We start from the raw sequence: 23,439 nt of genomic DNA, 5'->3' as shown, positions 1-23,439 counted from the left end.
AACATATAAAAATAGGCAAAGAAATTATGTTTTTACTTTAAATCAAAAAAGGATTTTAAAAGTTTTCAGATTCTAAATCACAAAATAATCAAACAGACACCAAATTAATCTAATGTCATTTCAAGTATCTCAAGACAACTGAAAACCTACAAAAAAATTAAAAATCAATTTTGCCACATTGCAGAGACCTTGCTTTCTGCACTTGCTGAGTTAAACTTGTAATAATAAAAACCAAAAGATATAAGAAAATTAAGATGCCCATCTGTTTTACTCTGCTTCACTTTTTAACTAATTACAGAACTAGGTAACAGGTACATAAAATACTCCTAGAAGAACCAAGTGCTAGAACATGAAGCTTCTTAGCTCCTCTAAATACAGCAGTAGGCACATGGCTATCACTAAAAGCATATTAGCTTTTCCATGCCAGAACACCTCCTAACCCTTTTCCAAAAATTTTTGAATTGTGCTATTAATATTCAGTCTTACATGAAACATGGCATGTAACATCTCAGGCCTAGAACAGTTTAAACAAAAATACAAATCCACATATCAATAAATAAAATAAATAAAACCACATGAAACCAAACAGCCCCACCCTGAAACTGCACTATTGAAAAGCTAGAATAAATTATCTGCTGTCATTTTCAACAGGAGTCTACCATCTACTTATTAGGGTTTTCTTAATTAAAAAATATAATCTTATTTACTCCTAGAAAGAGTAATTTAAACAAGCAGTTTAACCTTAAGAAGATACACAGTTCTCAGGAGTCAATTTGTATTTTGTAATTTGTAAATGCTCAAACATCCCAGGTCTTTTAAGTGTCTATGCATCTGTTCACAGTCATTCTAAGACTAGTCCCAATGATTTCAGATTGAACTACACATAACAACAAAGCAAATTTGTGAATGCTTGGAGCCTCTGGCATAACCCCACAGAATGTCTTTCCAAAACAGCAACCATCAACCCCAGTAGCAGATACACCAGGCACCAAGATTTATTCCACTGATGCAAAACACAAATGAACACACACTTTATTTTATACCATGCATTCAAAACTAAGAGTGCTTCGCAAGCAGTACTCTTCAGAACTCCCTGGTCTCAAATTGGTATTATTTTCCTTACTGTTCAAACAGGAAAGCTGGTAAAAAGAGATGAAGGCACTTAAACATTGAGTCACTGACAGCAGCAGGGACTGAACCTACAATTTCTGGCTGACGGCCTTCCACTTTTACCACTATTTGGTACGTCTCTGACTTTAAACCACATACAATCTCTTACTAATCAACCACTTACACTGTTTCCCCTTTTTCTGAAAAGATAATATGTGAGGTTATGACTATATCAAAGAACAGGGTGCGCTTCAGAGCTGCACTGCACCCAAGAGCTGGAGTGTGCAATATATCTGTAACAATCTCATTCTGCCAACCCCCTAATCACAGCAGAAATGCCGAAGGCAGCTAGTTTAACTAGGAGCGCTAGCTTCAGAAGAGACGACTCACGCATAAGCGTTTGCAGGATAAAGACATCATTCATGCAGACACTTCCAGCACAGTACGTATTAGGAGCCATTGCTTCTACATTTCACCTCACAAACCCTCTTGAAAATCTCCAGTTAAAAAATCTGGATAACAGTGCTGGTAGCAGACAGAGCACTCTTGCAACTCAGGCTTGAAAAGGGGAGGAGCTGCTCCAACGTGAAGGTTAAGAATCCTGCTAGGGCATGGCTGGAGTGGGAGAGCAAAGAAGGAGCAGGAAAACAGGCCAGCAAGAAACTGTATTCTAGCCATTCCAAAATAGAGTATTATTTCCATTAGCAACCTGTCAAATTCAGTATAGAAATCTTCAGGAACTGTTTGAACCCTAGAATGATGCATCCATTTGTCCAACAACTATCATTAAGCACATCAGCATTCACCATGAAGGATCCCAAAGACTTCATTGTTCTGATCATACTGACACCTTTAACTTTTCATTTACAGGATACCATATTGCCAAAGGCATTGCTATATACAGTAAATTCTCACATAAAAATTTCCTTTGAGCCACTGGATTTTTCAAATCTTTCATAGCTTCTGGATGCCATAACATTAAAGTTCTTCAGAAGTAATTTTTAATTACTATTTCCTCCTTAGATAAGATACATTAATTATAGTTCTTCCAGATAGCAAGAAAACAAAGAAACTTAATTACTGAATCAGATGTCCTTTAGATGTCAGTATGACCACAGTGAGGAGCAGAAAAATAAAAACACACCAGTCCCAAGTTGTTAGATCAGTTATCAAAACAATGTCTTTCCTCGGTGACTTCATTATGAAGAACTCTACCAGTTAATTAATCAAATGCTTGTTCTGTATTTTGAAAATGTGTCTTTTTAATAAGGGCAGCCTGCTGATGTATTTGTTACAAACTGTAGGTTGATAAATGATTCTAAATTTAAATGCAGAATTACAACATGACTTTGAAGTTTGAAGGTCACATACAGTAAATGTTCTCATCAAGGTACTAATCGCAGACTGTATCTTCTGTTTTGCATTTATACTTAAAAGGAGGAAGAAAATAAAAGAAAAAATAGAGACAACCAGTCCTGTGGCAACTTAAGGAGAGCTGGATCACTGTCATTCACCTGTTTTTGTTTAAAAACCTATAAATGCTATAAAATCATGCTAAAACTAAGAAGATGGAAATAGAGGGAAACAGTCTTTTTCTGCTTTTCAACTTTATTTTCCTTACCAGGAAAATCAGTCTAATTAAGGTAACAATGACTTTATGCCTAAGAAGGGAATGTATTTTTCTCCATTTTCACATACATTTCAAAAACATATCCAGATAGCTGAAAGATTTTCTTCTTGGTCAAACCTTTCATTTTAAAGTGCTATAGATTTGACTGCAGGTGCAAACCACAGGATTGCATACTCATCTTTTTTCCAGGTATCAGAGAATTTATCCCTCATTCTTCTAAATTCCCAGTAACTTCAGGATACAAAACTCAACAGCTGGGCCCAAAGGCAAGCAAATATACCTCACGTACCAGAATCTGATCCATGTCAAAAAAGATTTTCTGTTTCATATGCATACCTCAACAACAAATAACCAACATGGGATTCTTATTATCACCACCGGCATGTTTAAATACATTAAAACTGATAATACTTCCCAGTAAAACACTGAGTTATAAACAATCCCCTCTTACATATAAGTCACAGAGACAGTATACAAAGCAGACAAGAACATGGATGGATGTACACAAAATAAACACGTTCAAACTTACCCCATTCTAGATACTCAAGGATGTTCTTCTCTCTTCTCAAAGGGGAATTATTACATTCATCATAAAGGCAGATGAGTATATCCAGCAAGGTTTCCACACTGAAGCATTGCCCATTAGTCTGAGTCGGCCCATCCAAAATAAATTGCTCCAGCTGCTTCAAACGTACTTCTCCAGACATGGTTGTTTCAGTTTGCATTGGGGTTTCTTTTTTAATTATTATTATTACTTTTTTTAAAAAAAAAACAAAAACAAAAACCAAGTTTTGAAGGTAGTGTTGTTTAAAAAAAAGAAAAATCAACAGTATTTTCTAAACGAGTGTCAAACCGGGGTGGTGCTTAACTTACAACCCACCTCAGCGTTCCCAGCCTGAAAATAAATCCTAGTAAGTTGCAGGTACACGTATGCAGCGTGCAAGTGTGTATATATATTGTACGTGTATACAGAATTTTTAAGGAAAGAAAATAGTTATCCTAAAAAAAATCTTTTAATGTGTTTAATAGAAAAGAAAAAATACATATAGTCACTTCTGACATATAAATAATTCAAATGAAATTCAAGCGAGACCGACCGACACCAGTTTTATCGTGCGTGTGTGTGTATTTATCTATCCGAAAAGGTCTTCTCCTTCATCCAAAATTCAAATCATGCAACATAATCCTGAAAAGAATCCCACTGCATCATTAAAGTGTAAAAGCCCCATTCAGTCTGCATCAGCATTTCACTTCCCAGAAAGGATCGGGAGGAGGAGAAGAGGAAAAAAAAAACCAAAAACCCCGGCAGGAGAAGGAAGGGGAGCACAGAAAGCCCCGGAGGGGAGGCTACCGAGCGCCCCCCGCCTCCGCCCGCGCCGCGCCGAGGGCGCATCCGCGGCCAGGGCCCGCGGGTGGGGGCGGGGAGCAGGTCCCCGCGGCGCAGCCCCTCCTCAGGGCGCAGCCAAGTCCTGCCCCGGGGAGCCGTTCCCGGCCTCCTCCTTACCGAGTCTCCTTTTAAGGCTTTTCAGTGATTCAAAAAAACTAAAGTCTTCATTTTTTTTTTCACCCCCTTCTCCTCTGCGGTGCCGAGGGGCGGCGGCGGCGGGCGGCCGGCCGGCGGGATTAAGCACCCCCTACGCGGCGGCACCGCCGCGGCGCGGGTGGAAAACGCTCATAACCCTGTCAAATCCTTCCCATGGCTGCGGCGGCGGCGTCCTGCCCTCCTCCTCCTCCTCCTCCTCCGCCGCCCGGTGCACGTCCTGCGGCGGGCGGGCGAAACGCCGGGCTCCCCGCTCCGGCCGGACGGGGGCGAGGAGGCCCCAGCGGCGGCGGCTTCACTGCCGGCGGCGAGATGCTCTCCCGGCTTCGCCCCACCGGGCAAAGGGCATCTTCCTCCGTCCCTCTGTCCGTGCGTGTGCGGGGAGGCGGGGGGAGGGCAGGGAGCGGCTGCAGCCGGCGCTCTCCCTCCCCCGTTTCCCCCGCTTCCGTGCCCTCCTCTTCCCCGCCGCTCCCTCCCTCCTTCCCTCCCTCCGTCTCTCCCTCCCTCCCTCCCTCACGCGCAGGAGCCGCCGCCGAGCTCGCAGCAGCCCAACATGGCGGCCGCGGCGGGGGGGAGCCGCCGCCGCGCACCACCGCAGCGCGGGGAGCCGAGCCCGGGCGCCGCCGCTACTGATGGGATTGAGGGGAGGCGGGGGGGGGGGGAGAGAGAGGGAGAGAGAGAGATGCTGCAGCAGGGAATGCAGGGATACGGGCGGACCGAGGGGAAGGGAGGGAGGGTAGACCGCCGCGCAACGCCGCCGCGGGGGCGCCCCCCGGGGCCCGTGTCCCCCCTCCCCCGGCGGCGGCGGGGTCCCTCCGGGGCCGCCCCCCGCCGAGCGGAGCCGCCGCCCTGCCTCGCCCCTCCCCCTCCCACTCTCCCTCCCGCGCGCCCCTGTGGCGGTTGCCCCGAGCCGTTGGCGGCCGCGCGGGGCTCGGCGTCGCCTCCGCCTAATTACACCTTTCGTCTGAAAAATACCGCCCTGAAAATCCGGCCGGCCGGGGGAGGAACGCTCCGGCTCGTGGGTTTTGGGTCTTTTTGGTTTTTTTTCCTTTAGCGGCATCTGTGCCGAGCTTTTTAGGAAAGCTCCAGGTGATAGTACGGGCCCCGTTTGCCTCGAATTTAGATTATTTAAAACACACTGATTCATCGCGGTAGTGTCTTCCCCTCTGAAATGCCTTTCATGCCGTAGGAATCTGTGGTGTAACGCAAGCAAATCCACAGCGGGCTCAGTGCTGAAATTAGACCATCTCTGGCATGGAAAATGGCAGCCGCTTAATAGTGTGTGGCAGCGTTTTTCACCTCAAAATATGTCAAGGATGCGGTACCAGTGGGCCTTAAACCAATACCATCTTCAGGTCAACTCATAACTTAGGTTAACTTGGCCTTCCCTGGAAGTGGGATGAACTGGGAGAAAGATCGCCCGCTTCTGGCCCATTTGACCAAGGGTCAGTGGAAATCAGTGAAGTCTGGCATTCCCTGAAAGCCCACTAAACCCAGTATCTCTTGGAGCTCATAGGAAGGAAATAATTCAGGAACATATGCCCTCATTTGGATAATCAGCAAAAGACCCTCAGCTGCTTCTTCCCACAAGAAGCATCTATATAATAAATTTTTCTAGACTGGCTTTTTTGCCAGCTTACGTTGACAGTCTTATATATCCATGTAGATGAAGATAAAATACAGCATCAAGGTTAAAAAAAAGGAAAATCCTGTGCATTTGTCTTAGATTTATGGAAAAATATGTATTGTTCAGAATCACTCAGCTATATGTCAACTCAGTGGCCTGAAGCTACAGAGGACAGTGACTCTCCCTCCACCTTACGCTGTCGAAAAGGAAGGACAGGTGGGCTCTGCAGGTGAGGAGACCGCTTTCTGTTGGTGAGCGTGGGAAGGGGGTCCAAGAGCTCGGACAAAGGTCTTTGAAAGCAAGAAACTTTTTCATGCCAGCTCCTGGTGAGTGGAGAAACATACAGAGAATTTACGTCTGGAAGCTTTTTACTCAGAAACTCTCAAAGAAACATCTTTAAAAACAACTAAAAATGTAAGTATACTTGTGATTGGTGGAAGTATTAGGGTAAAACTGAGAAGACCGGGACACAAAAGGGTTCCCTTCTTGTGCTGGGGTACCCCCTTGATATGACAGGAGCCTGCTGTAATGATCTTGTGTGCTACTGATCCTCATTTACTGTAGTCTTTGTTAAACAAGTCACCACAATGCCTCCGTGGTATGGGACCACCCTGAAGCTGTGGCACTCAGGCCATTGTACAATGAGAGTAAAATATTTTCTGGTGGCTCTTCACTGAACTTGTGGAAATCAGTATTGAAGCTGGGGGTGGGGGAAGATGGATGGCAACAAAAAAAATAAATTGCTACTGCCAGGGTAGGAGGGTGAGATCAAAATGCACTTCCCATAGAGACTGGAAACATGTAAGCCAACTCATCCTGAACATACATTAACCATTAATAGCACGGTAGAGGGAAAAGGGAGAAAACAAAGAGTTAAGGGGATGTTAGCTTTATGGACTTTGGCACCAGTTGGTAGGAAGTGAACTGGAGAAGTACTGCCAGAGATATGATGGGTGTGGATATTTCACTTATTTACTTATGTTACCATGTTTTCCTCAGCCAGTAATAAAGTCTTTATTTGTTTTAATCGCAGTCCAAATGTTTGCAAACACGGAAGCATTGCCTCATAAGGATGCCTAGCAAAGGCACTTAGTTTTCCTATATTTCTAGTTATAAAGCCTAACTCTTGTTTCTGTCAACACCCCTTGAAAGAAGTTACACATCAAGTCAGTTCTTTTCAAAATACTTTCAGCTCAAGTGAGACTAAAGAGGCACAGGATACATTTCTATTAAAACCATTCCCTTTAAGCCTCAGTTGGACACAAACCCCCAGAAATTATTAGTTCTCTACTCATTTGATAGCCTGTACTTTGTCCAAAAATATATAGGCTGTTTTCCACAACAATTCATGATACGCCCTTCAGGCTCTAGCGACCAGTTCTGTCACAAAAGCTGCGAGGAACGTAAGTAATAAAAACAATGACTAGCACATTTTTATTTGCTGAAAATTATCTATGTACTAGATGATTTATTCCCACAATATCCCCATGCGATAGAAAAATATTGTATCTCTGATTTACAAGAAAGAATGCAAGAAAGACTTCAGTCAATATTTAGAAAAACCAACAAAAGAGCTTAGCATAAGGCTCAGAAGTTCTTTCTCTCTTGTATGTTCTGTCACTGAAATATACAGGGTCCTAAAAATACAAATGTCACGTGAATAGTGCTAATGTATTGCATTATCTTTAATAGTTATCATGTGTTTACTTTACTCCATTCCTATTTTATTAATATTACAATAATATTTGCTTCTTATTACTTAGCTTTGCACATGTTTATGATACCTAAAAAAAAGTACAGATGATAAGGAAAGCACATCTTACAATAAATTAAGAAAGCTGATAGCAACAAAGGGAATAGTGGTGTGTGAGGAAGATATGGTTGAAACAATATATTTTATGTATTAACAACATGTATCTTGAGTGTGGCAATTCTTAATGTTAGTATGATAGAATAAACTGCCTTTTCTATCCAAGGACATGAAATATGCTGTTTTAGGGGAAAATACTACAGATATCTGCTTTTGGCATGCAGACCCATTCTAAAGTCAAGAAGGATCCCATACACTTCCTTTGCAGACAAAAAAATGCTTTTAACTGGTAGGTCTGCTCCTTGCTCAGGGAGAATGACTCAAAAGGGACCCTTATATATTGGCTAAATTTTGCATCCAGGCTTTTGTGTTCTCCAAAACTTGACTTTGTAGACACACTTTGTTTGTACTGAAACAGCAGTTCATCTCCAGATGAAAATCTGAGCTGTACTCTATGCAAAAACAGTACAGGCACACAAATTGGGATGGTGCCATTTCAAAAGGCGGGTCCTACTGCAATCTTCTGAACTATAATAACAACTTAGGTTACAACAGTTTACAGGTAACTGCATAATACACATTGGTTACAGACTAGGAATACATTGAAGGCTTTCATATGTAAAGTGAGTAAAATTTGTTCCAATATGTGTAGTATTGTAGTTTCATATAAATCTTATAAATGGGGTAGACTCAATCCCAGTGAACAAGGAGTTTTCTTCACTGAAACTGATGATTCTTTCACAGAACTGAATTAGGCTCAGTACCTGTAATAATGCATTCAGTAACATGCCTTAATGTTCTTAAAGACCTGTAAATCTGTTATTCTTTTCCTCTCTAAATCCCTTCCCAAGACCTATTTCTGCTAGGATGTCTACAGTCAAGTCAAAGTACAGGGGCTAAACAATACATGGCAAAATTAATACTTATTATTTCCATAATCCCCAAATAATGATCATAAATATGTATCTATATGTGAACATTGTAAATATAGAATTCCCTTTTTCTTCCCTTATGCTTCTTTTATTGTTTTTTGGAGTCTTATTTATAATCTTAATGATTTTCTGTGAGTGGCTAAACTGACTAATTTTGCCTCAGAGACTAATTGCATCATACTGATCTCCCTTCACTAGTTTTATATCAGCCTCACTGCTCTGGTTTTAGTCCTCATTTAAAACAATGAAAATGTGACCACCACCAGGATACAATTCTCTGTGAAGACATGAAGTGCTTTTGGCCCTATTGAAGTGTCCAGGGGTGCTGTGTTCCAAATAAGAACAAAATAGCCTCTGTGATTATGGAAGATGAGAGGAGTGCTTTCATTTACAACTGCATGAAATTGCTATTATTTTGAATTGTGTTTTTAAGATACAAACTATAAACTGACCAAAATCATGTCTCATGCTGGACTCCAAATGGGATTCTGTGTGCACTCTGATAATCCTGTTTCATCTCTCAATGTGTATTTTTCCTTTAAAAGTGGGACTGAGTCTGATGAACCTTGCAAGGATGCTGTGAAGCTTAGTTAGCATCTGTGTAGCAGTCTGAGGTTGTTCTTACTCTCCTTTCTTCAGTAACATAAATCTAAGAATGTTCTTTTCTCTCTTGTTTTTGTAGTCTTCAACATTGGTAGCTTTTCAAGCCTTTTGTCCTCCCATAGTCCCATTCTCTCCTGCAGATTCCTCTGTCTATGCAGAAGTTTTCTTTCACCAACGTCTGAATCTGTTATGCCACCTTAGAAAGTTGAACTCTTCAAGATACTTCAGTCTCTTAAATTAGGCTATTTAATGAGGTAGAACTCTTCCTCAGGTCAAGTGGCTTTTCAGACTGAAGAGTTCTCAGGAAGACCATGTATTTATATGTGAAACTGGATGGATGCAAATTTCTGCCACTGTAACACAAGGCACTGCAAGGAAATCCATTGATTCAAAAGAAAAGTGGATAAATCTACATTACACATTTACACTGCACAGGCTGGTGCCTGTGCAAAACTAGTGTTGCTCAGCTTACAATTACAATAACTCTGTATGAGATCTGCTTGTAAACATACATTCTTTGCAATATTTGATAGTTGCTACTAATCACAACCAAGGCTTCTAATACCTGTTTCTCTGAAACGTCTTCTGGTGTACATGTGATGGTACAGATTTAAAAGAAAACAGGGTGTATTTAGAGCTGAATGCAATGAGGCCTTAACTGAAGGTGATTTTAAAAAATGCAGCTAGCTACTGCTGTCATATAAGTAGCAATGATGAAAGAGACAAGGAATGAGGAAACTTGTGACTAAGAGATCTTTAAGACGGAAGGAAACAGGATGAAGTGAGGGAAAATGGGATACACATGAGAGAGGGAGGGAGAGTGATGATTAATTTGGAGGTGGGAAGGAAGAGTGTTTTAGAAAGGGGAAGCCAAGAGCAGGGAATTTGGCAAGAGATTGGGAGGGAAGCTTGTGAAGAGGTAGAGGGGAAAAAAACTAATTTGTAAACAGTAGAAAATTCTGCACTTAGGTGAAAACAAGTCCAGCGAGGAGCATAATTGGGAATGTCAGCCCAGGATGGGTTGAGCTAGATAAACCTTACATCAGAGAAGGGCTCAGAGTTCTCAGCTCATTATAAAAGTGAGTGCTAGAGATCACATACTGATCTTAATTTCCCCAAGGTTTGGAGTTTTCAGATTATAACCCTGACTAATTCAGGGTTTTTTTCTTGTTTTAAAGTAGTATTTTGGTTAAATTAAATTTTATTTCAAAGAACATTGATATATTGAAAATATCAGTGCATCTATTTTATATTTATTTTTAACTTAAAAAATGCAAAACAGCAACAAGGTTCTAAAACAAGTATTTCATTGGGAAAGTAGAGGTAGGCAATGATGATAGTTACAATTCAGGCAGAAGTCAATGTATTAGTCCATGATAGGACACTTAATGTAAAGAGACACCTTCATCATGGTCTGTAGATCGAAATCAAAATGCTGTGGTTTATCAACAATTGGCATTTTTAGTTTGTTTACTAAATATTACAGGCAGCAAACCCCATCTCTCTCTTCATGGATTAAATTTGCTATCAGTCATCACATTTTAAGCAGATTATTGCAGTGCTGCAGCTAACAATGACTAAAACCCAACTCCTTTATTATTTGCCAGTAATATGTTTTGTGGATTGAATCTTTCTGCAGTGAAAATTAATAGAAAAATGAAGCATTCTGTAAAGCTTGAGACACTCATGGAAAGCATTTGCTATAAATAAAGATCTCTTGCCACTCAGCAGGTGACTTTAGGTTACCTCCCAAAGAAAGAAGGAAATCTTGAAAAGAAATGGGCAACAGAAGACAATTTCAAAATGTTATGTAGTGTTTAGTCACGTTCCCACGTAGCTCAATGGCAAAACAGCCTCCTCAATCTCAGCAAGAACATAACTGAACTCATCATTTCTTCTGAAGCAGACAGAAAATGTTTGGACTCAGATATCTTTAGAATAAGAATGGTTTGTAACTTTGAACAATGTCAACCATTTTTCTTTGTATACAGTCAATGCAAAAATTAAGAAGAATTAATTATATGGAAAGGTTATAAGCATAATTTGAAGTATTTTTGAGGTAGAGAAACACAAATATTTGCACTGGTTTAATCAAAAGTGTGAACATAGCACTGGCTCAGATCCTTATGTGTGTGGACAGAAAGGCCTGTGCCCTGGAAATAACTGTATTTGCAGGAGGAGCTGCCAGTCAGTGGTACAGCTTCATTTTGTTAACACTGCTGTCTTGGTGAAGGTAACTGTTCTTACAAATGTGAGAGGAAATCCCCCAGCACAAGTGCTCCCTACGTGCTTCAGTTCAAAAGAAAGAGTTTAAGTGATGAATCACTATGTAATGGTTTAAAATATACCAGTTCACCTCGGCTGAAATAGGTTGGGGCACACTTAGTCCTCCCCAGGCATCAAAAGGAGGGACAGTCTCCTGAAGATGGGCAGAGAGAAGCATCAGAGAGCAGGCTGGGAGCAATAACCTCTCCTAAAGGGGTGCATATTGGTCAGGAAGAGGACAATTCTCCATAGTCACAGTAATTCAGGTGGGAAGAAGTTTAAGCTGCAGTGACATTTTCTTAAGCCAAAAATAAGTGTTACTGTGGACTGCATTGATTTAACTAAATCAGTCAAACAAAGAAAAAGACTAAGAAAAACTAATTAAGTATTTTCAATGAGGGTAAGTTTTAATAACCCACAACTCAGAAGTCATTTGGCTGATTTTCTTCAGTTTTTGCAAAAGTGACTAAGATACATTTGGCAAGCTTCAGACTTAACCAGCTTTCCAAGCTGAAGTTACGATGAAAAGTAGGAAATAGGGTGCTAGATTCAGCCTTCACCACAGAGATGTTACTGTCCCTTGACATTCCCTCACTATGCCAAAGCATACAGTGGATCATCACATCACATGGGTGGTTTGCAAAACTTTAAGTAGAGTATTATATTTGCCTACCATAGAAACATTCATCACAGTATATCTACACCTGAAATCTTTCTTCTCCAAGCCAACCATGGAGACCAACCATGGCTTCACAGTTTGCCCTGAAAACTTCACAAATTGCATGTGTGGTGAATCAGGAGGAAGCAAGGTCCAGCTAGATTCACCAGCTGGAGTCCAGTGTTCACTATGGATGAGTTCTTGGCCATCTCTGAAGAGAGGAGTTTCATTTCATACGGTATAAAGATTTTTTTTTCGTGCAGGTAATGAAAAGTTTTTTGGAGATGTTACAAGGAAAAGATTTGTCTTTTCACAGTGAAGAGTGATAGTCATAGTTGTGCATTCTCAATAAAAAAGACATCATCAGCAGTTACTAGATGTTCTTTCTGCTTTTTCTACAAAGTTGAGATTTACTTATTCAACTGAATAACGAGGAAAGTAGCTAGTGGATATAAAATTAGCTTCCACAGGATGTACCCACGAGCCATTCTTCCTGTGGCTAGTTACACACAGCAACAACCCTACAGACCTTAATCTCACTGCCGTCTCCTGCAGGAGGAAATGAGCTGGGCCACAGTCTCTGAACCTGCTCCTTTTCCTGCCTTTGGTCAGGGACTCTGACAGACCCAGAGCACAGAGCCTCAGGATGTTTAATTTACTGTGCCTGTTTGCTTCAAGGCTTTCCTAAGATTTAATTCCCTTACTCTACAGTAAAAGTGATAATAAAAAGAAAGGTCTATGATTCATAGTAAAGCACTAAGTATTTTGTTTAAGTTAAACAAGTACCTAAGTGCTGTGCTGAATTGGGGCCAAGCATAGATTACTAAGAGAAGTGGGCAGTCTTCCCATCTCCAGCCAGTTCACCAAGTAGTCTCAGGCTAATCATGTAGTTCTGTGGCTCAGTTTCCCCCATGTGTATATTATAAGATATATGTGCTGTCTGGTAAAGATAACGGAAACAGTGAGAGAACATGAAAAAACACTTCAGGACATCATTCAAGGGATAAGTGCTATAGAAAAAGCAGGCTCTTTTATTCAATACATATTGTGTGTTATGTTCACCTTAAGATTTTTCTTTAGTCTCTGAACTCTGTTAAGTAGTCATGGAAAAATATCAGGTAGATTATTAGCAGAATTTGCTTGCATTTTGAATTGTAAGAATGTAGTCTGAATCCTATGGAAAGCAATGGGTCAAAGATCCTGTGCTGCACAAAACCGGCAGCCCATAATGGCTCAGACTGTGTTGCCTTTGAACAACCTTGTTATCCTCCCAGTATTGGGCTGTTGTGGGAGATGAATCTAGCAGATTTTGTCCAGGCTATTGCCTTCATGCTGTAGAACAGTCTGAAAAATTAACTCAGACCGATTTCCAATGGCTTCTTAAAAGGGAACTGGAACAAAGCCTTTGGCAGTCTCTGCCTAGCCTGCACTGGGAAAATTTCCTCTGATCAGGAATGGAGCTTTTGAGACTCTTTTACATTTCTCTGACTCTTACCTGGCAGAAAGTGGCTAGAGAAAGGGCAAGAGTGTCACCCTGGAGACCTTTCTATTGATATGAGAGAGGCCTGGATTCCATATAGGAAAATAAAAAAACCCTGCAAGAACAGGCTTTTCTTTTAACAATTTTTTTTGCTTTGAAATTTATATTATATTTTGCAAAGTTAGAGCAAAATAGCTTCGTGTACTAAATTGCAAAAGAACTATCCGGAGTACATATGTTTACTGCATCTTTCTATATGGAGGAAATTAGCATCACAAATCTTTAATAAGAAGGGGTTGTGCTAGAATATTAGTTGAGTAGCTTAAGAAAGAGTCAGGAAAATATAAACATATATATGTGATCATATATATGTATATATATATTTTTTTATATATATATGATATATAAATGATAATCCATCCTGTGCAAGATAGAAGCTGAGGTAAGGTACTCTCCTGATTAACAGCTGATAGCTGATGTTGTAAGTACAATTGTTGTGGATATCTTCTTATTCTTATTATCTTCTTATTACATTACAGCATTGTTTATAAAACTAGAAAAACAAGTGTTATTTTTTGTATATTTTGAGCTACAGTTTTGTAAGAGAATGACCTATTTCTTCTTTGTAATAAGTGGCCATATTTTGTTTATCCATAGATAAACCAGCACTGTAGCATACTTCTGGTTTTTGTGACCTCTCCAAAACCTTTGCGCAGGCATTTCCTGATTCCTGCATTCTGCAGATTTAGAACCAAAAGAGCCTGAAGAGCAGTGAGTATCAGCAATATTTCCTTTTTCTGTTGAGCACTCATGGGTCAATCCAGCAGGAATTAGCACAGGCCAAAATAACTGTTTTTGCTCAGACTCCCCTTTCTGTGAGGAGTAGAATTCCCGAATTCTAATCTCATCCCTGACTCTAGCCCACTTTATGTGCATATAAGGCATGAGGTAGCTGGGGCCAATGTGCAGACAAAGGATTAGCACCCGTGGGGAATGAGCTGTTTTCAACTCCCCCTGCATAACTGTGGATTTGAAGGCTTATTTCCTTACCTCTTTTGTGGTAAGTGAAGGGGAAAATCCAGTCGACCAATAAAATAAATGGAAATACAGTCAATGGTTGTTTATTCTGGCTCCTCTGTGTTGCCCCTTTGTGGAAAGGGATTGTAGCTAGGCTTTATGTTACTAGTGCGTAAGTAGCTTCCAAGGCCCACGCTCCCATCTTTGCCAGGGGTGCGTTGGAGATAGCAAGAGATACATGCTGATTCTGGTAGTTTCCAGCCACAGGAAAGATCTCCAGAGCAGTTTACCAGCTGATATGACAGATCATCTTTACCTGACCCAAGGCTGCAGGCAACCAGGCAAAGAATCAGGGAATTACAAACTGGCCCTTGTCATCTCCTCCAGGGTATGGTGTGCGGGAAGATGTTAATCCTGACAGACAGCGAGTCCAACCCAGAGTTTATCAGTCCTTAGCTGAAGACAAACTGTTTAGAGAAGTCTTAATGCAGGGAAAAATCCTATCACAGAAAGAAGAAATTCAAAAGATAAGCGTGATATTTAAGACATAACAATTCAGTTGCAGAAAAAAATAAGCTACAAATGCAGGAGGTGTCTGTTAAGGGCACTGTTCAAGCTAGGATGGAGATAGGTCCTGGAGCTAATGCAAAAGGATGCAATTCATCTCTTACTGAAACTACACCAAAACTTCTCATGAAAAGATAAAGAACATTAACACGTGAGTTACATCAGGGTATATACTCCATCAACAATGTAAAGTCTGTTGCTTAGAGAGAGGGAAGAATACATAGTGTGTTACTACACTACCACTGAAGAATACTGCCTATGTATTTAGGTATGTCAGCTGTGCAGCTGCACTTAAGTATCTTTCAGCATATCCATTACATTTGTATGTGATATATGTAAATTAATACATCCTTAACTCGTACCTAGTTCTGTATGCATAGATGTAGTATGTATGCATATACATGTATACTTATGTAGGTATGATATAAGCACATATTCATTCAGAGCATTTTAATATAGTTAACGCACTGTGCCAAAAATGTACACCATCTGTTTTCAATCAAAATAGCCTATTTCAGAGGAAGGGGGTGTTGTCTGGTGATCAGAGCGGGGGAACTAAAGAGTCAGGACTCATGGATTCCATTCCCAAATCTGCCAGGACTTGGCTGCGTGGTTTTGACAAGGTCTGCACCTTCTGTGTACCCTGGTTTCCCCATTTGCAAAATGGGGCAGTATCTACTCACAGGATGTTGCAATGGAAAATATAATTAGTGTGTGCTTGTAAAATATAGAAGTTCTTGTTATATCATCATGGTATGTTTGATGAGTGGAATTCAATTTAGGAATACAGTAAGGGATTTGTTGTAGATAAATATAAAGACATATACAGGTAGTAGCTATGTGTATACTTAGAGCTATTTGTACACGCAGGAGTAGTCTAATTTTTGAATGATAAGACCCTTAATAAACTTAATAGGAAATAAGGTGCTCAACACTATCAATCCAGCCAGTACTGTAAAAGTTTTCACACTCTGTTAAACAGGGTTTCCGTGGTGACAGCTGTACACTAGCGGGTAAAATACATGCTGTACCTAATTTTTGTCCTGAAATGGGAAAATACAAATGGCTATTGGGATTTTCTGGCAGACTCCCTGTGGAGAAAGCCTAGCTCCACTGAAGACAATGACAATACTCCCATTAAAGTATTTAGGACAAGATTTCATCCCACCCACTTTTTTAGCTTCCGCATGTCCCTTTCGGGAATGCAGCATGGCTGATCAGCCCTTTCCCACCATGCTTCCTCTTGGGCACGTTGACCACATTCTTGCCATGGCAAAAAACAACATTTCCTCCTGTGCTTTGCAGGCAGAGCTGGTCTGACCCAAGCCAGGCTTTGGTGAAAGTGCCCCAGGTGCTGCAGTGAGCAAAGCGGGAGAGGGTGCTCCAAGCTCCCAGGCTTTCACTGTGCTCACCTGTCGCTTCCCAAACTCCTCGTGTTCCCCACATCATATGCATCTCTGAGGGGGTGATATATGGCTATTCCTGGCCCCCGAGGAGAGCGATCAGAGGCACGTGCCATGGGATGAGAAACACCTTTTAGGAAATTGCATAAATGTGCCAGGCGCAGAGTGTTGGAAAGGAAAAAAATGCAGTGTTTGTATGTCTGGGTTTGCCTGGCTGCCAGTAGGAAAGTGGCAGTGAGAGAAATCGTGTGTGCTGAGTGCTGTTTATGTATTCCGCATACTGAGGTTTTCTACTATTTGATAAATATCTGATGCAAATATGAATATATTTCAACATGTATGACTTTGTCTCCAGCACACAAAGAGAGATGGGCTAAACTTGTTTGTTTTTGATAAGATGTTTGACAGCTGCTTTTTCCCAAATTGCACCTCGTATCTTATTAGTATGCTGTTACTTTTTTTAAGTACAGCTTCAAAAGTAGACTTCGGATCTTACAACGTACACTCCCAAAATGAGGCAAATTGCTCATCCAGGTGGACTAGTATAGTTATGTGTGTGCTTAAGCTAGGAAAATGTGGATCTCATGGCTATTCAGTGAATACATAGGTATGTCACTCAGTAAAAATGCTTTGATATAAGGGAGTGAAGAGAATGTGTGATGTTAGGTTATGCTGAATAGACAAAACAATTGATTCAAATAACAGTTTGTGGGAATTATCCCTCTACTTCTGAGATGCTAAGAAAAGTTGATTTCTTTTCTCGTTGTGGAAGCATCTGCTCTTTGGATCCCATGCATATTTTAAAGAGAGGGTATATTCATGTAGCAGCTGGGATGTGCTTTATAAATACAGCCTTCAAGCTTCTCTGCCTTACGAGTTTCCATCATATACGTGCATCATGTTCACTTTCAACTGGCCTGAGTCAGAATGTTGAAGGTGACAAACTTGCTAACCAGGATAAACTTTTTTTTCAGTTCTTGAACATTCATAATATTACATTCCTCTTTAAAGGAGGTACGACTGCCAGCCAAATGAGGCAATGGCTTACTTCTAATTTCAGGTTGAGCAGAATGAGGTTCTTGAACAGCCTATCATTATTTTTTCACATAGATATTTGTGTAGGAATAATGGAAACATTCATATTAATAACATTGGAACTTGAAGTCTTCTTTTCATCTCTGTGGAGTGTGGTATGGATTTGATATGCCTTGTCCTCCCAGGTCTGGTTCGCAAGACTGGTGATGATCCAGCTACCAGCGGTGCAGCAAAACAACCAGGGCAGGGGGGGTGCGACTGGAGCAGGGAAGAAGGGTAGGGCTTGGTGAGGTGGGACCAAGGATCCAAATCCTGCTTTCTGCATACGATAATCTGCGCGTAAAGCTGAGAGGAGGTGTATGTAGAAGCTGCATTGCTTGTGTGCAGGAAGTAAGAGCTATTAATTCCATCAGTTCATGCAGCAAGCTTATACAAATACACCAGAGGCTCTCCTTATGTACAGGCTTACATTCTGGGAAGAGCGAGGTTTTGCTTTTATGGCCCATTTGTTCCTTTGTCTCCCTACTGTGTCTTCTAGAAGGGAGGCATGAAATCAGAGTGTGTTGCCAAAAGAGTGTCAGCTGGCTCTGGGGCTGGGGCCAAGGGACAGCGATAGGGAGCTGGTGAGGATCGCTGCCCTCTCTGCACGCCCTGTGCAGAGGGGAGCGCATGCCTGGGTCTGACCTTGAGCGGTTGGGCAGAGGATGAGGAGGGTGAGTTGCTGGGCACAGACACCTCCGCTCCCCAAAGAGGCAGCAGAGCCGGTGCAGAGCAGGGCTTGTGGGAGGTTGTCTCCAACAGCCCCTTCTGCTGAACCAGGGCAAACGATGTCTGGCACAACCCAGCTTGGAGGGTCTATTGGGTTGCCTCACATCTGAAGACACTTGACCGATCGAAATAGCAGGGCTCTTGTATGTTGCCAAATGCTCCAGGCACATCAACAAATGCATGAAAATATTTGTTTTACCACCAGACTGAGAAAAAATTAAGAATCTGGAAGGCAAGAGACTCTGCAGATTTTTTTTTCTCTGAAATTTCCAAAGAGCATTACTTTTAAATTACGTATCACTCCCTAAACCCAAAAATTCTTCAGCAGTCTGTGGGATGGTGGTGTTCTCAGGAATTTATAACTGAAAAATAATTTGTTCTGTTTTGTAACACCCTTTTACTAGGTACAGGGATTGTTCCTGACATCGTCAAAAAAGGTCTCGTGACTTCTGTTCACGCAAACTCCTCAGAAGAGAAGGAGGGAAAGGAGACAAGAGAAGCATACTTAAATCCTTTAGTCAAGTAAGATAAATGCAGTTTATCAATGACTTTTTAACTAATGAAAATCTTCAGGTGTTCCTAGCTCTAAGGCAGCGTTAATGATACCTGTAATACTTAAGATGATTCACAAAAGGAGGGATGCTCTTTTATGTTTTATGTAGAAATATGCTGCACTGGATTTGCCATTCTCAGGTAGATGCTACATGGTATGATGGTCTGAAATAACTAACAGCTGTTGTGTCAGCCTTTGGAGCATGCTGAAGTCATCACAATACACCAAATATAGTCCGATCAGGAGGTAAATTGAGCTACTATATATACTGAGCCAATTTTTCCAGTTTCTGCTCCTATCTGTGTTGAGCTCTTTCTCCCATAAAAAGTACAAAAGCAGGGCTTCAGGCAAGCTATGCCTAATGCAATGGCAAATTTTGAGGTACCTCAAAAATAGTATCTGTATGCTGTGGGTGATTTGAGTCTCACTTTGGGATTGATATCCCAGTTCTGCTTTTGGTTTATTACATTTCCTCAGTCTCTGGACTGAGATGATAAACATCTCAGGTAAGACAGACTAGCAGAGACTTGCTATGTCAGGCATATGTCAGACATGAGACTCATGCTGTTATTACGAAGAAAATGGAACAATATGCAGTGGGAGCGCCTGAGCACTCCAAACCGCAGCCCTCCTAGACTTCTCCTTCTTCCAGGCCTGATGGGGATCCAGATGCAAAGGAACTTTTCCAAAAAAGCAAACCTTGGCTCTCAGTGCTTAATGCTGCAGAGAATTATGCAGTTTCTGAATTTTTCTTTGAGAACATTTGTTTTCCTGATGGTGTTACTTCATGGACTATATTTACTTTTTCCATTTTGTTCATGGTTACCAGTGTGTCTATTTTCATAGTCATGCTTTAGAAACAGAAGTTCCTTTCCCTCTCTCCTCTCTAATCCTTGTAACACTCACCCAAGGTGGAGGCAGAAGCCAAAGCTTAACACCTCATTTGGATAATAACTCCTGCCCACCTTTTCCCTCCTCCCACTTCACTTGTCCCTTTATTAGATTAGCTATACAGAATGAAGTGCTAATGGGTGCTTTCTAGCAGCTTTGAAAAACATGGTAATGAAAGGAGCTAAGTAAGAAAACAGAATGTTGGCTCCAGTAATGGAACACAAAACCTTTTACCTTCATGCGTGGATTTGAATCTAATCCAGCTCAGTAATAACCCAAGTTGTTAACATGTGAGGGTTATTTGGTAGCCTGAAGTAGTTCAAGTTCTTAGTCCATTTGATCAGGTAATGGAACATAAAACCTTAGACTCCATGCATAGACTTGAGTATCATCCAACGCAGTTCTTGCTCTCTGGGGGGATGTGGTGGTCTGTGTAAAAATAGTCCATGCTGTTAGTCAGCTTTCTAGCAGACAAACTTCCCTGTCAAAGAAACAGTCAGATCAAGGAGCACTGCCCCATCATGATGGCCTTCCTGGTGGTAGGGAATGCTGAAAAGTCTATGGACTGAGTTAGGAGACAATTCCATCTTTTTACCGGCACATGAGTTATGCCATATGCAACACATGGGAGCATTGCAGCACTCCAGAGTTAGTGAAGGAACAAGGAGCTCTGTAGAAATGAACAACAGCTCCAGGATATACTGGCATTTGAAAACTAGCTCCCTTGCTGCTTTTGTGTGGAATATGCAAGAGGGATCTCTTTAAAACCCATGTCTTGTACTAAGTGGTCTGGATTTGCTCTTCATTGATGTAATATGTATCTAGAAAAAACTAGCATCCTTCTGTTTAAACAATTTCAAAGAAACTCTCTAAATCTTCTTTTCTGAAAATCTCTTGAGGGAAAGATTGGGCCCAAGGAGAATGAAGGAATCCTAGCATTAATTTAAGCTGACAGGTGGGCAAGAATGGAAAAATTCTCACACACAAGTACTCTAAAGAAGCTGGCTTTCATGGACTGTGTTAGAGTTGTAACCTGACAGGCTGCTGTCTTATAGGACTAGTGCATGCTGTGCAGGAGATGTGTAACCTTGTGGGCAAAGTTCTGTAGTGTGTCCCTGTGTCTGGCTCGCAGAAGTGTAGAGATTCAGGCATATGGCTTGGCACAGATGGGTCACAGATCAGGGCAGAGGAGCAAAACCGGCTCTGCACAGTGCTTGGGGCTTGTCAAAGCATTCTACGAGCCCTCCAGCCCAAACGACACAGGTGCTGAGGATGCTCAAGGCCCCACAAAACCAGGCTCCAAAACAATGTTAAACAGGTCTTAGGCCTGGCTTTCAGAGTGTTTGGTTCACTTTATAATGTGTTTCCAACAAGAACTGTCTGTCAATAATGGATCTTCCTAGCCTAAGCGAGAAGGTTCCAGTTACATCAGCTTCACAAGGTTTTCCTATTGCACATTCAGCTTTGTTGCCAACATAGCACAGGATTTCCCCGTAGAGTTTTTTGGAGAAAAAGTGCATACCACCGTTTTTGTCCCATTGTGTCTACAGTACCTTTGGACAGAACCAGGACAAAGGCAGTGCAAGGGGGGGAGGAAGGGCTAAAACGGTTGTTAAACACCATTGCAACCAGTGCATTTTAGCAGCCTTGGATGATCTGCATCTCTTTTAAGAGAGCAGCTATGTAAAGACATTCCTAAATGTTCTGTCCCCTGAAGAAGGAGGATTGGTCTCTTACACATTGAGTCTCAGTCTCCCCATCAGATTCTGGGGTATCTGATGAAGTGTAAACTCATGGTATGAATCTTTTCATGATGGGAGAGCCCTGGTAAAATTTGCATTTTGTCCTGTTTTGCCAAAACTTCAACTCTGTGAACCCTCTATCAAGTTTGGAGTTGTCTGATGGATTAAAAAATGCTGTCCAAGCAAGCCACCTAGACTGATCTGATTTCTCTTACTCCCTTGGCAATGTAGGTTAAAACCAGGATAGACTGTAGTTCTTTTCCCCTTGTTTTTTTCTTCAAAAGGACAGAACTTCCTTTCAGCTTCTTGCAGCATATAATGATTGTAGAGTGGCTCAGGAACAACTCCAATTAAACTGAATGTTTCCTCTACATAATGATCCATTTGCAACAGTAATTTATCAGTATTAACATTTAGAATTTATTTCCAGAACCGATGTTATGAAGTATGATTAATTTTCAACAAGATTAAAATAATTGCTTGTAACATTTTAACAGACTTTTCCAGGTGATAAGAAATTCATGAATGTCAAATTACCATCAGAGTTTCAAAATGCACTCATCGTTTCTACAAGTGCAAAACAATCTGAAATAATAAATGCAAAATGTCAGTGCTACCATCTATCAGAACAGAAATCTTCGTTAAAAATGTCATTAGCTATGCACTTAAACTTTTTCAGGAGATCTGGAAACAGAGTTCTTAATCATGTATGGAGTCCACATTTGCAGAAAAAACTTAGATATTAGAATTCTTGAAACTGAGTTTCTCTGTTGTATTTGAGGCTGTGGCTCTCACAGTGTTTTATCTTCCCTTATTCTGCAAACTCTTTTGCTTTTTACATATCATTTTCCAGCTTGACATGTGTATTGAATCCCTGAGAGTGTAGTTGTTATTCACATCTCCCAAAGCATGACATGCACATTGGACTGATTTGGGTACAATATTTATAAAATATTTTCATAATGCTCTGTCTATCTGTTTTCATTGGCGAGAGGTCAAGGCATTTTTATTTATTTATTTTTTGTGGAAGCACAAATCTTTAGGGGTCCAATCTTACCAGCCCTAAACTCTTATCATCATCAGTGCAATTGCAACCTTCAGCCCTTGTGTTACCACAGAAACGAGATTTTCCATCTACTCTGTTGAGCTAGACACAAGAGAAAATCCCAGTTCTTTTTTGTGTGAAGCCCTTGTACTGTCATATTCTGCAGGATTAGAGCCAGGACATCTAGACTTGCAGCTCCTCCATGCTCCCTTATGACTTCACTACGTTATCCACAGTGTCTGCTACTCTCTCTTCGGCAGAGCTTTGATTGGCACGTTTGCAAAGATAGCCAAATTTCAGTCTGACATCTTCCTGATCTCTGCATGCTTTTGGATTTCCAAAACAGTGGTATGAGTCATAAAGTATTCCCTGTAAGGTAAGCCTTGCTGTTTTGCAAGCTATAAAGGAAGCCTGTGCTATTTTTAAAGGACAGAATTTTTCTTTCATTCTCTCCTCCCTTCCAGACACTCTCTCTGTTTATTTTTCATTCTGCCCAAAACCTCCTTTGTTTATATCCCACATTTTGGAAATTTCTTTCTTCTCCTTCATCTAACTGTGCTTTTATTCCGCACAGTTTCTCTTAAGAGGCTAGCAAGATCTGGAAAGAATCAGACATTTACATTGATAATGTTCCAGCCGGATTAGCAAATGCTTGGAAAAGACCTCATGCTTTGGGCACCAACTTCTCTCTGATTGGGGTAAAATGCTTTAATGACTGGAGTTATTTCTTGATAGAGGCTTTTCTCCTTTTCAGTGTCTGGTA

At 41.1% G+C, this 23,439-nt stretch overlaps 1 protein-coding gene and 1 long non-coding RNA gene across 4 annotated transcripts in view; one reads left to right on the top strand and one right to left on the bottom strand.

Annotated features, from left to right (window-relative positions):
* The window catches only part of CDC42BPA (CDC42 binding protein kinase alpha), a 193,058-nt gene extending 188,264 nt beyond the window's left edge, over positions 1-4,794 (bottom strand). For 2 of the 3 annotated variants that reach the window (XM_064509927.1, XM_064509929.1), the window contains exon 1: positions 3,270-4,794. In XM_064509927.1, the coding sequence (XP_064365997.1) occupies positions 3,270-3,465 (196 nt within the window). In that variant the 5' untranslated portion in view covers positions 3,466-4,794. The remainder of the gene's footprint in view (positions 1-3,269) is intronic. The other variant, XM_026094724.2, reaches the window with a different exon arrangement.
* Positions 4,795-5,179: 385 nt separating this feature from the next.
* LOC112980075 (uncharacterized) overlaps positions 5,180-23,439 on the top strand; it is a 59,702-nt gene continuing 41,442 nt past the window's right edge. The window contains exons 1-3 of the long non-coding RNA XR_003258340.2: positions 5,180-6,321; positions 14,313-14,426; positions 18,850-18,967. This is a non-coding gene — a long non-coding RNA (uncharacterized LOC112980075). The remainder of the gene's footprint in view (positions 6,322-14,312; positions 14,427-18,849; positions 18,968-23,439) is intronic.

Source organism: Dromaius novaehollandiae, chromosome 3, assembly GCF_036370855.1.
Source record: "Dromaius novaehollandiae isolate bDroNov1 chromosome 3, bDroNov1.hap1, whole genome shotgun sequence".
Classification (NCBI taxonomy): Eukaryota; Metazoa; Chordata; class Aves; order Casuariiformes; family Dromaiidae; genus Dromaius; species Dromaius novaehollandiae.
Note: the sequence above shows the minus strand (reverse complement) of the source record. Positions and strands in the feature narration are given on the sequence as shown.